This window comes from Cyprinodon variegatus, unplaced genomic scaffold (assembly GCF_000732505.1).
Source record: "Cyprinodon variegatus isolate N-32 unplaced genomic scaffold, C_variegatus-1.0 Scaffold779, whole genome shotgun sequence".
Taxonomy (NCBI): Eukaryota; Metazoa; Chordata; class Actinopteri; order Cyprinodontiformes; family Cyprinodontidae; genus Cyprinodon; species Cyprinodon variegatus.
In genome coordinates this window covers 9,478-22,871 of record NW_015151232.1, presented here as the reverse complement: position 1 = coordinate 22,871, position 13,394 = coordinate 9,478, and the positions used below count along the sequence as shown (strand labels likewise).

The window sequence follows — 13,394 nt, the reverse complement described above, 5'->3', positions numbered from 1 at the left end:
ATAATTAATGTGCACAAATAAGCAATAGCTGTATTAACCATACATGGAAACAGAGTTTTATGCGCAACTGTCTGGTTTTTCCTAACGGTTAATCAGCGCCTCCTTCTTCTGCTCAATAGCTTCCATGTCAGCGAGGTCATCTGACGTCATTAACTGCATTTCACTTCTACCTGATGTCAGGGAATCTCAGCTTGATTCATACTTTTCAGCATTTTTAGGCGTTGCTGTTTCTTTGCAGTGGGTTACAGAAACCAAATGTTCTAGTAAAGCTCAGGAAGGGTTGATCCTTTAAAGGACAGTTTAAATTATGAAATGGTTATGGCTGCTGTTTTAAAAGCTAACGAGGTCGTCCCAGAGGCTTATAGAGAGAAAGGAGGCATTTACACAAACACATGCTGAGTTTTCCTGACAGACTGACAGACAGCTGAATCTAAGGCCAACAACTAGTTCTCATTACATGAGTTGATAAAACCATTAAAAACCACACGGCAAAAATTATCTAGAAATAAGTACAAATTTCTTAAATTAAGTGTATTTACCCTTAATTTGAACATGTAAATAAGATGATCTGCCAATGAAATTAGTGTTTTACTATTAACCCCTGAAGCCCAGAGGGTCTTAGGAGCAAATTCCGCCTAAAATTACATCTATGAATTAAAGCAAGTACAGCTCCCAAACTATAAACTGGAAAAACAATTGTTTGTATTTGTATCAGAGAGGACTATTTTTCAGTTGGAACCACCATTTTAAATCTCATGTCTAATTTATAGGTGATTAAACAAAAAACAAAAAAAGAAAGAAAAGAATTTAGCCTTGCAAACTTTTTTTTCCAAAATAAACTCTGCAAAACACCATGAAAGCCCAAACTCTGGATGAACCCTCAGACTTTATAGATCCACATCTTGACTATAAGTCAAGCAAAGTTGGACTGAATAAGTTGAAGCATGTTTGTTCCACAAAGGTTTTAGTGAGCAGTGTGCTAGCTGGGAATGGGATTTTGGCACAATGCTAAAAGTGGCCAAATTATGCAAAAATGCATTTTTCCACTCATAAGAGGGAATCTGGTCAGACAAATATGCTGATTTACATTTTTGGAGACCTTCTGCATAAGGCAAAGCCTTTGCTCCTAAGATTTAGCCGTTGGTTCACGGAAATCTACCAATAATATCACCAAACTGAATAGAAAATAACAGAGCAAGCTTATGTAACTCATGCCGCTTACATCACCTGAAACGGTCACACAATGACCTCTGACCCCTCCTTGGAAAGGTCTGAGCCTCTAGTTTCCAATGATGGCGGCCATTAGGGGGCGGGGCTAAAATTGAATACCTGCTGTTTCATTACTCCCACAGAGTCACCCATTTCAGGTGGAATTTTAAATCTCATTTTATTTGTTTATACAGCTATAAAACAAAAAGTATTTGTGAAAAAATCCTTTTGAAACATGTTTTAGAAATGTTAAAGCCCCATTTGAAAGGTGTGTGACTGTGTTTTGACCATGTCTATGCCCACCGGGCTTAAAATAAGATAATTAGATAATATGGGCTTGAGATAAGATGATGCAATTCTTTTTTCTTATTTTTATCTTAAATGTAAATTGTCTTGTTCTATTAGCAAAGTGTTTCATTTATCTCCTCAATTCAAGAACAAATGCACTTATTTTAAGAAAATAATTTCTTAATTAAATTGCAGAGTGCAGAAATAAGTCAAAATGTCTTAAATGAATTGTATTTACCCTTAATTTGAGCAGGTAAATAAGATGATTTGCCAATAGAATGAGCATTTTTACTCCTAAAATAAGGTAATTAGATAATGAAAGTTTTTTCTTATCTTAAATTTAAATTGTCTTGTTCCATTGGCAAAGTGTCTCACTTAACTGCTCAATTTAAGAAAAATCCACTTATTTTAAGAAAAAATAATTTTTTGCAGTGTAGTCAAAGTCTGCTCTTGTGTTTGGTTGAAATACTGTAGAACGGCGTCAAACAGGACATTCACCGTACAGAACTGAGCAGCGAGGCTGAATTAAGCAACTTTTCTACAAAAAGGCAACTATAATGTTTTACTGCAGAGGCGATAACTTCCAGAAATGTTCTTCTCATTTCAGCGTTTCAAACCCTCCCAGTCCAAATCAATTTGGGACCATAAGAAATGTTTGTTTTGGGAGAGAAGTTTGGTTAAAAAGGTGTTTCAGAGTCACTGTTTTTCCAGCTCTAGTTGTTTTCTCAGGTGATGCTGGTGTTCAGATTTAATCTACCATCCCGACTGAACCCAGATTATCCAGACATCCATGCTTCTGGTTACAGCTCTGCTCATCATGAGAGTGTGACTTTAAAAGCTGGGTGACAATGGCCCTCAGCTTTTACTGAGCCACTGTTTATATTTGGTTAGATGGCTGTGACAACCATGACTGTGTCTGTGGAAACACCAACACCCGACACTAATGACTCCAAACAGGAACGCAGAGACATTCTCTAAATTACTGAAATAGATGCCAAAGACATAAGAAAAAAAAAAACATCATAAGCTGAGCTTAAAGGAAAAGTCCGGTCAGTAAGGAATAATTAATGGATCATTATTTATATCTAAAATAATACGTTTGCAGTGTTTAATGAATTTAGCGTTAATCAGTAAAAAAACAAAACGCCAACATTTGGAAGAAGAATGTTTTCAAGATGACTTGGATAATAGCGCGTTGTGACAAACACCAGATACAGCACTGGGACTTGATCAACAGCCGATACCGCACCGTGACGTCACAAACCAGTAGGTGGCAGTAGTGTTCTTTGACAAACATGGATGCCTCCAGTAAAGATCATTCACATGAGAATTACTCTGAATTAAAAACACTGATCATCTATTGAACAGGATGGAATAATTTCATATTTAAAGAACTTTCAGAAGTTTGAATTCTGAATATGAGCGGACTTTTCTTTTAAGAATACAGCTTTTTTTGCTGCAATATATTTTTTCTTTTGCATAAAGTTATTATTAAACAATTATTTCTTATATATTAATAATATAACTGTTTTTGTTTTATTTTTTCTTTCTGATCAGCACACAGACTGTCTATGTGCTGATCAGAGGACTCAAGTAACAAAGTACAAATACTTTGTTTCCTTACTTCAGTAGAAATATTGTCCATCAATTCTTTATTGGAATAAGTGTTTTTAGACAAATTTTTACTTTCTACTCCTTAGATTTTAAAAACTCATTAGTTTTGTTTCATTAAAGCTCATTTTCATTACGGCCTGTTGGTATGTAAAAAAATAAAAATAAAACCCATCAAAATATTTGGTTTTATCCAAACAATGAATTTCTTTGTGGTTGGACTCGGTGCTGCCCCAACTTGTTGTTCACTACATATCAAAATAAATAGTTTTCCAAGATGATGCAAAGTTAAATGTGACACTGTTACCATTAGTTATAAAACAAAGAACATAAGGTCTGAGGAAGTTATCATTCAGAATTGTAGAAAAATGTTCCTTTAACAGGGTAGAGCAGTAAAGCTTCTGGCCTTAACAATTTTCCCTGCATTACTTTTACTTTTATATTTGAAGTAGTTTTTAAATGGTACTTTTACACTTCTACTGGAGTAATAAACATGAATACTTTTAACACCTCTGGTGCTGATGTTAGATCTAAAGCCTTGCTGATTAGGCCAAGCATTAGTAGAACCGATGGAGCCATCTAGTGGAGAGAGGGCCTCATTGCACCAATGTGCACTTTATTTAAAAAGCAGGAGGTTCAACAGCAATACACTGCTCAGAAAAAAGCAAGATCAGAGAATACATCACCTCAATCTGAGGAAGATTGTTAGGAAGTGGTGGTGGTGGGTAGGGGGGTGTTTGGTATCAGATATCTGTGAAGATTCTCAGTCATCAAGATAAAGCTTGAAGAGTTCGGTTTAGGCTACTGGACATGAAGTTGACCTGTCCTCACCTGACTCACCCTTAAATGAGGCATGTGACTGAAACCACTCTGATAAGGGAGTAAACGAAACAAAAGTGGGTTCTCTGTTGGGTTCAGAGTCACCTGGTGACATTGATGTAAAGCTGTGTTTTGTCTGCATATATGTTAACCTGTAAAGGACTAATGTCTCAGCAGGACCTGGAAAAACTATTTCCTGCTTTGTTCATCTTTAGTAGAATTTATCCCTGCAGCAGTGTCTTCATAGGTTTGCCTAAAAAGTCCATCAGACAGCTGATTGAAAACGCTGCTGCCTGTGTTCTCACTAGATCTAAGAAAATAGAGCACAGCCCGGTTCTGAAGTCCTTCCACTGGATCCCTGTAGTTCAGAGAATAGACTTTAAAATCATCCTGTTAGTCTAGAAATCACTGAATGACTGAGCTCCAAAGTACATGACAGACTGGTTGGCAGGCGATCGACAGCCAGACCTCTCAGGTCAACTGGCTTAAATCTACTTTGCATACCTAGACCCAGAACAAAATACTGAAAACAACACATTTCTAGAAAACTGTTAAAGTGCTAAAACCCTTAGTTGCTTTCAATGAAGACTGTAAAGTTTGGCCTTTGACAGTTATTTAAACATTATTAGTTTAGCTCTGTAACCCTTTCATTTTCTTAGCACTAATTTCTTTATTTTAAGAAATAACTGTTTCTTTATAATTTATGGTTATATATATTATTAACCTTTATGCTGCTGCTATATACTTTTCTTTTTCTGTTTTCATGTACAGCACTTGGAATGTCTTGAATAAACTTTCTTCTTCTCAGTTCCACCGTACCAAAGATTGTATCGATAGCATCCTCTAGTGGTCAATATAAATATAGAGATGTTTCATATTGAATGTTTAAATGAATTGCTTCACTAATCCGGTTCTGCTTCATTTAACAAATGGGTTCTCATGTCTCTCTTGTTGGTGGAACCACGTGTTTGATCCTCATGTTTGTCGCCTCCCAGGTGGAGCAGTGGAAAAGGAGCGCGCCCCAATCAGCCATGAATCCTTCCTGCTCATGGCAAGCTCTCAGACGGACATGGACGACTGGGTCAGGGCCATACGGCGGGTCATCTGGGCGCCGTTTGGAGGAGGTAAACACCAAATCTACCCCCCTTAGGCCTCCCCACCACCCCCTGCCCCCCTCTGTGTTCCTAGCCGACAACGTCTTTAGAAACATCTGCAGAAAACTCATCTAGTTGCTCTATTATTGGACATTTTCCAAAAAAGTCCAGATTAGATCACAGGAGTTTCTATTTCCTCTCAGCCACCAGTTGAGTGGAACTTGTTGGTTTTTATAATTAGTTTTGCCTTCAAACTTTCCCAAAGGTTTGATGTTCTGATGCTGCAGGTCTGCATCAGCTTCCCTAGAGATACCAGAACCATGCAGGAACGTCTCACCAGTGTCTTATGTTACCACAGGAACTGTATTAATAAATCAGGAGGAGGTTACCAATAATAAACAGGATGACATCACAGCCAAAACGTCATCTGCTTCTTCTGCTCATACATTCATCTACTTTCTAAAGGGACACTATCTCTGTTTTAATGGAGTCAGATAGAGCCTGACGGGATGAAGAAATGTGATCCTAAGGCGGCTGTTCCCTCCCTGGGTTAAATAACTGGGCCCTCCTCTCTGCGGTCGGGTTTCCAGCTGCTGTGTGCGTCTCAGCTCAGGGTCCAGAATAGATCTGTGGTTCTTAGAGCTGAGGCTGGCAGCGCCTCTGCTGTGGGATTCACAGCGCCCTGACCTCATGGGGACATTCTTCTGATCTTCTCCTAATCTGGTCCGTTTGGAGTGAAGGATTAATCTCCCAGTTCCCAGAGTGAGATGCCAGACACAGGATGGATCGGTTTGGTGAAGTGCAGCTTTGGGATGTATGAGAGACGCTCCCTGCTGCCGTGCAGCTCCTGTACGGTGAAGTACTCTGATTACTGCCAGCTGTCAGCCAGCTGTGACTGCTGCAGCCAGTCCAACAGTAATTAGACGCTAATTCACTAAAACTTCCTTCTGAGTTTATATCTGCTAAACGCTAAACAGGTTTATGCCAGTCAAGGATGAGTTTAGAGTTTTCATTATATTACATTTTTTATATTAGATATTGCACTGTATTATTGTATTAAATCTTTAATATTCTTTCATTTTGTATTATACAATAATGTGTGTGTGTATATATATATATATATATACACACACACATATTTGTCTGGAATTAGCTTTAACTTTACATGAACATGATAATAAAATCAAGCATAAATATTACAAATAAGAAATAAAAAGTATTTTTATATACATAATGATTTGCATTTTACATTTTCATATTTACAAAATTTTGCATTTTATTTTAAAATGGTCCGATCAGGTGGAGGGCACACATTTATGCTTTTGTTTAATTCAATACAATTTTAATTCACTTCAGTTTATTTCTATTGCACCAATTCCCAACACATGTCATCTCAAGGCACTTTCCAGTTCACCAGATCATCCAGTCAAATTCATTCAAAGTTTTCTACTTAAGCAAACCAGTTGATTGCATCGACTCATTGACTCTTCAGCAATCCCTCACACTAAGCATGCTTGTAGTGACAGTGGAGAGGAAAAACTCCCTTTGAACAGGAAGAAACCTCCAGCAGAACCAGGCTCAGTGTGAGCGGCCATCTGCTGAGGCCGACTGGGGTTCAAGGAGACAGAAGCAGACATAGAAAAAGAAGCATAGATACAAAAGGCAACTGTCAACCAGCTCCACAGGCGGCCCCGTCCAGGAAACACACAGCCAGGCAGACGAGCTCCGAGCCAGCTCCCATGCCAGAGGATGAAGAGAGCACATCCAGTTAGTCACAGTCAGAGAAACAGGACTACACTGGAAAACAGGCTGATCTCCAACATCTAGAAACAAAGGTGTTGATGGCAGCAGCACAGCTGATATTTCTCTCCAGGATGGAGTCACAGCCAAACAGGATATATACTATATAGACTATAGAGCTCAGGATAACCTGAGCCACTCTAACTATAAGCTTTATCAAAGGAAAGTTTTAAGCCTAGCCTTAAAAGTAGACAGGGTGTCTGCCTCACGGACTAAAACTGGTAGTTGGTTCCACAGGAGAGGAGCCTGATAACTAAAAGATCTGCCTCCCATTCTACTTTTAGAAATTCTAGGAACCACTAGTAAACCTGCAGATTGAGAGCGAAGTGCTCTGTTAGGAACATAAGGAACAATCAGATCAATTATCATTATGATACAATTAATAATAATAATATTAATCTGAAAGGAGAATTAAATGTTGCAGTAGTTTGTTTTGATTCATTGATTGTTTTTTTTTAAATGTTTAGGTTTCTTCATATTTTAACATTCCGTAATTTTATTTGGAGAAATTTAGGCTGTTTTTTCTGACTCCTCATCCTCTTTCCTGCTCATGCTAATTTCCAACCTTGAAGTTTCTTCTGTATTTCATCAAGGACACGCACAAAAAAAGTGATTGAGTCAGTATAGAGTATAGAAGTAGTATAGAAACCATGAACTTTAAGCCCATTTAATAAAATGTATTCTGTCTGTTATTCTGCTTCACCTATGACATCCCAGTCCTTCCTTTTAAATAATAATTGATTTATTAACACAAGAGTTGAACCTGCTGTCTTTATGCTAAATGTCTGTTATTAAAAGCAGGTCTAACTGATAGCAGCAGCACTCTGAACCCTTCACAACCCAAGGAAACAGCGGTCACACTTTGCAAGCGTTAGCTTCAGATGACGAATCTGAAACTGTAAAAAAACACCTGGGATATATTTCCTTAGATAAATCAGAGGTGGTGCGAACCCTCAGCCCCTAGAGGTCGCACCATATGTTCTTTGCAACAATAATATATAAGCAGCCCTCCACTGTAGCGATCAGTACACTGCAAAAACGATTAGAATGAAAGGTCTCAATTGCTTAAATTAAGCGTAATTACACTTAATTTGAGTAGGCAAATAAGGTGATTTGCCATTTTTAGTCTTAAAGTAAGATAATTAGATCAAATGCACGTCAAATAAGGCAATATAATTATTTTCTCTTATTTTAAATGTAAATTGACTTGTTCCATTGGCAAAGTGTCTCACTTACCTCAATTCAAGAACAAATGTGCTTAAATGCGACTCATTTAGCTTTTCATTTTTTGCAGTGTATTGAAACAGTTGTGAGAGCAGGGCAGCAATTCTTTCTGCGGCGTTTTCAGAAACATTAAAACCATTGAATTCCTAAAAGGTTTCCAGGCTAAATAACCTCCTTCTACACCACAGAGCCTCTTCTTTACCACCATACTTTGAATTTTGTTCAGGAATCTTTGGCCAGCGTCTGGAGGACACGGTGCAGTTTGAGAGGAAGTTTGGTCCTCGGCTGGCGCCGCTGCTGGTGGAGCAGTGCGCCGACTTCATCAGAGAGAGGGGCCTGGATGAAGAGGGTCTATTTAGGATGCCTGGACAGGCCAACCTGGTCAAAGAGCTGCAGGAGGCCTTCGACTGCGGAGACAAGCCTCTGTTTGACAGGTGAGGGCCCCTGTAGAGCGGCTCCTGGCCCCTGCACTGAGTACTCAATACTAAACAACTTGATTTATCTCTATGAAATCCCAAAACGACCACCTTCAAGTGTCATTTTCTGACCTGCAGTAACACAGACGTCCACACGGTGGCGTCCTTACTGAAGTTGTACCTGAGGGAACTGCCTGAACCAGTCATCCCCTTCTCCAAATATGAAGACTTCCTAACATGTGCACAGCTTTTGTCCAAAGATGAGGAGGAGGTCTGCAACTTTTACCTCCAAATTTGTTTTCTTTCTTTCTTTGACGTCAGCTGACATGTTTTTTTTTTTTAAATCAGGGGATCCAGGAGCTTGGAAAGCAAGTCAACACTCTACCTCTGCCCAACTACAATCTCCTCGAGTACATATGCAAGTAGGTCCTCTTCTTTCCAACTTTCCAACTCTGCAGACGTTTGGTGTTTTTTTTAGACCTTTGTGATTTTTTTCCAGGTTTCTAGATGAGGTTCAGTCCCACTGCAACGAAAACAAGATGAGCGTCCAGAACCTCGCTACAGTATTTGGACCAAATATCCTTCGACCCAAGATGGAGGACCCGGTGTCTCTCATGGAAGGTACGAGCACCAGATCAAAGGATTCACACCCCTCAATCCAGAGGATATTCTTTCCACCAATAGATTTAAAAACTGAAAAGTGTGGCATGTCTGTTTATTTATTGCTAAAGTTGTCTGGGAGTTTTGAATCTGTGCACATCTAGCTAACATCTTTCCCCATTAGGAGCTTACTCTTGGTCATCTGGGCTTTGACTGGGCCGTTCTTATACATGAGCTAACTTTGATCCAAACCATCCCATTGAAGGTCAGCCTGATGCTTTACGCGCCGTCCCGCTAGGACAGAAACCTTTGCCCCAGTTAGCATTTAACTCCACTGTAATATCATCATTGTAGTGGAGTTCTTCTCTTTATGTGAACCAAAAGTGTTATTTTATTCTTTAATTCAGGTTTAGAAACTGAGAGAAGTTGCACAGGTTTTGTCTCTTTAGGAAAGTTAAAATATGGAGAGAAATCTGTTCCAATATTTTTGTAAGCAAAGAACAGATTTTAAAAAATGACATTTGTATAAAATGTGTTTACAAAAATTATCTCTGAAAATATCTCAAGCCAAAAAAATGGAAAGGATATTTATTACGTGTATGCATAAATTTGGCCAATTTTTTTTTCTTTTTTTTTTTCTAGAATAAATTTTTTACTTAAACATTTATATTTTTCTAAAACATTTTCTAGATTCTGCTTTTAGTTTTTTTTTTTCAGAAACTTTATCATGTTTTTCTTTTTTTAATTTAAATTTTTCAAAAAGAATTTCTAGAATACATTTTTCCGTTTGTTTTCTTCAGATTTTATCTTTTAAAAGAAGTTTATTAGGGCTCTCCTAGGTTTATTTTTCATATATTTATCAAGTTTTACAGATCTCCTCCTAGCTGGGTGGTCTGTTCTCCAACCAATAGAAAGGCTGTTGCTAAGCAGAGCAGACCCGTTTCTATTCGCCCATTGGTTGATTATTGTGGTTTTAAAATGTGGGGATATTTAAGAACTTTTCCCCTCTTTAAACTTTGCCGTACTACGCTAACCTGCTATTCTCTGCTGTCCAGGAACTTCTCTGGTCCAGCACCTAATGACCGTCCTCATTAGGGAACATCAGCGGTTATTCTCAGGGAGGGACCAGGAAGGACCTGTCTTGCCTCACACTGAGTTACCCGCTCAGGGGCATCAACTCCAGCACCGCAACCTGGGAGCCTGGATCTCTGAGGAGGACCTACAGACCGGTGCGGCTCCCAACGCCGACCCGGAGCTGCACAGCAGTGCCTCATCTCTGGACGCCAAGCTGAGTGCGGCTGTCCCCCCCGGACAAAAACCGGGGGCTTCAGCAGGGAAAGGAGAACCTGTGGTCAGTCCAAGCAAACAAGCCAAGAGTGCGCCTTCCTGGAAATACTCTTTTAAAAGTTCTTCGACTCCCCGTTCCCAGCCACAGGCTAAGCAGACCCCCACAGCGGCGGAAACCGGCGCCTCCTCTGGAGGAGGAGGGGGTAACTGGCTCATGAACGGTTTGTCCTCCTTGAGGGGACACCGTCGCACGTCTTCAGGTGAGCGATCTGCACGAGATCGCGACTCCACCGGCTCGTCCCAGAGACTGTCCACTTACGACAACGTGGCCTCCTCTTCTAGCAGCGTCCCCAGTGCGTCCAGCTCCTCCTGTGACATCTCTGTGCCCGGCTGCGGTGGAGAACATTTAACCCCTCAGAACTTCAGAGGAGGAGTAGATGGTGAGGAGAAGGTGGAGTGGACAGAGAGCCAGCGGGAGGCTGAGCGAGAAAAGGAAGAGGGGATGATAAAGGAGCCGGGCCTGGACCAGGACAGCTGCGAGGCCGTAGAGATCTGCAGCGGTGACAGCGAGCCCACAGCGGCGGTGGCAGCGCTGCCGTCCATTATTATGACGGAGGATGGAGACGAGACGATCCTAACCCTGAGCAGTATGGTGGAGGGTCTGAGGGAGGAGTTGAGGAACCAGAGGACCACATACGAGGCCAGGATTCAGAAGTAAGAACAAATAATAACAGCAGGAAAAGAAATGGGATTTTCCTTTCAGGGTGGAGAATCACTGAGCATCATTTACATGTAACCTCAACAACCAAAGGATCCATTAGACTTTATTACTTAAGTAAATAAGTCAAATTAAAAGTAAAGGTCCTTCAATGTACTTAAATATCACAGCTACAACTTTTCATTAAAAATATATATTTTTAAACATCCACAGCTACAGTAGTGCAGAATAAAAGTATACATTTTACTTTAAAGAATAATGTATAAATTATTGTTGCATATATTTTGTCGTGTCCAATATATATAAATATTTACTTCTGGTTATGATGCCAACGCCAACCAGGAAAGATTCTGCACCAATAGGAACAGTCGGGTGATGTCATGTGACCGAGCACGTAGGACGGCCTTACGTAAACAGATCACCAGAATGATTGACAGTTAAGAAGACCACTGATTAGGATGATCCACCCAGAACTAAAAGATCCGCCTCTATACCTTTAAATGATGTAATCAGAGAGTTGTGTTCAGATTCTGGTATTTCAAAGTAATTAAAAGACATGATTACAAAATATATTCTGCCAGAAACACATTTCAACATATATTTTTTTCAATGTAAATTTATAAAACCAATTCTAATGATAAGTTACATACATATGTCAGAAAAATATAAAGAACTTCCAGCTACAATATCTGCTGTTTGCTGTATTTTGACCTGATCTCCAAATAGCTGAAGTTAGTACCAGTGGGTAGAGGAACCAGAAAATGTAGTAAAAAGTAACAATCAATACCCTCATAAGAATTACTTATGTCAACAGTAGAGTACAATAAAAATACTCTAAAGTATCCTTCCCTAGAAATCAACAATAAAGAAGTATTCGTTATTTTGTTTCTCCTTAATATTCAAAATATATTTTCAATTAATGTTTTGAAACCAGATGCAATAAATAAAATTTTTTTTTTGAGAAATCATTAAACTAATTTTGCATCAGTAATGGTGCCTATATATGCTCATTGAAGCCTTCAGTTTGAGTGATCACTTTTAGGTTTTTGAAAATCTTTTATTCACATCTTTATTTCTTAATGTTGTCTTTTATTCCCAGGTTAAATATAACATGGAAATGAATAATAATAAAATGGCATTTAACGTTAGCAGTAGATTGATTCAGGCCTGTGCTGCATCCCTTCAGGTTGGAGGAGTCCAGCGCAGCGCTGACTGCTCAGGTGGAGCATTTAGAGCAGGAGATGGAGCAAGAGAAGAAGAAGCAGCGCATGTTGGAGATCAAACTGCGAAACTCTGAGAGAGCCCGGGAAGACGCTGAGAACCGGAACCGTCTGCTAGAGAAGGAGATGGAGGATTTCTTCTCCACACTGGGGGACCTTGCTCTGGGCTCCAGGACCAGCAACATTTGATGCAACACAGCAGCAGCCCTGCAGCTGGACGCTGCTGGACGGCCCTTTAAAACAATAATTAACTGCTACTGAATAAAAGGAAAGGGATTGCTGCACATTTACTTGGAACTGATGAAGAGAAATGCTGAAGGAAGTAAATGTTCTGATCGATCTGAGATGCTCACAGGGGTCGACTCTTCTGCATGCTTGAAGCTGAACGTATAGATGGGGGACTGTAACAGGTGTAAAACCTTCTTTTGTTTCTAGGGAAGGCAGTGTCAGAAATATCTCAGGTGGCCGTTACATGGAGGCTGCAAAGACTTCTTCAATCTCTACTTTCTAGAACTAACATTATAGGAACCTCAACTGTGATGCAGATCAGTCACTCAGATCTGTGTTAGCACCATATTTTAAAGCAATAGTTTGTTATTAAAGGGAAACCCAGTTTCCCCTCTCCTTAATTCACTAGTTTTTAAAGGTTTATTAACAGTAAATTGTTGGGAAAATATCCTCAACAGGCATTAAAGTTTATTTATTTATTTATTGACAGATAGTTTGGAACTATGTTGCAATGAAAGGTGAAGTTTTTTTTCAGTTTGTTCAAATGTTTCTCTGTGTCATAAATTCAGTTTTCTAACTGGTTTCCAACCAGGCGCCATTTTTAAATCTCCTCCTATATAAAAATCTAAATCTGCTTATTTCCGTTACTGACTAATTGTTTTATCCTTACAGGCTCAGAATTATGTCAGTTTCCCTTCAGGAACATGAATCCCTTTAGCTGCTAAAACGACCTTATTAGCTTATAGCCCCATTTCCACTATCCTTTTTGAAACTGTACCGAGAACGGTCCAAGAACAGTAACAGAGATAACTGTTGAGTGTCTGGTGATGTCAGGGAAAAAGGGGACGTTTGATTCTGCTCAGCAGAATGATGAACCTCA

The 13,394-nt window shown here is 39.4% G+C and overlaps 1 protein-coding gene across 4 annotated transcripts in view; it reads left to right on the top strand.

Moving 5' to 3' along the window:
- The window catches only part of LOC107098453 (rho GTPase-activating protein 22-like), a 63,883-nt gene extending 50,708 nt beyond the window's left edge, over positions 1 to 13,175 (top strand). For 2 of the 4 annotated variants that reach the window (XM_015396162.1, XM_015396164.1), the window contains 7 exons: positions 4,923 to 5,051; positions 8,272 to 8,479; positions 8,600 to 8,732; positions 8,810 to 8,883; positions 8,961 to 9,082; positions 10,117 to 11,062; positions 12,253 to 13,174. In XM_015396162.1, the coding sequence (XP_015251648.1) occupies positions 4,923 to 5,051; positions 8,272 to 8,479; positions 8,600 to 8,732; positions 8,810 to 8,883; positions 8,961 to 9,082; positions 10,117 to 11,062; positions 12,253 to 12,475 (1,835 nt within the window). In that variant the 3' untranslated portion in view covers positions 12,476 to 13,174. Of the gene's footprint in view, positions 1 to 4,922; positions 5,052 to 5,655; positions 5,937 to 8,271; positions 8,480 to 8,599; positions 8,733 to 8,809; positions 8,884 to 8,960; positions 9,083 to 10,116; positions 11,063 to 12,252 lie in introns of those variants that run through there. The other 2 variants (XM_015396163.1, XM_015396165.1) reach the window with 2 other exon arrangements.
- Positions 13,176 to 13,394: the final 219 nt, after the last annotated feature.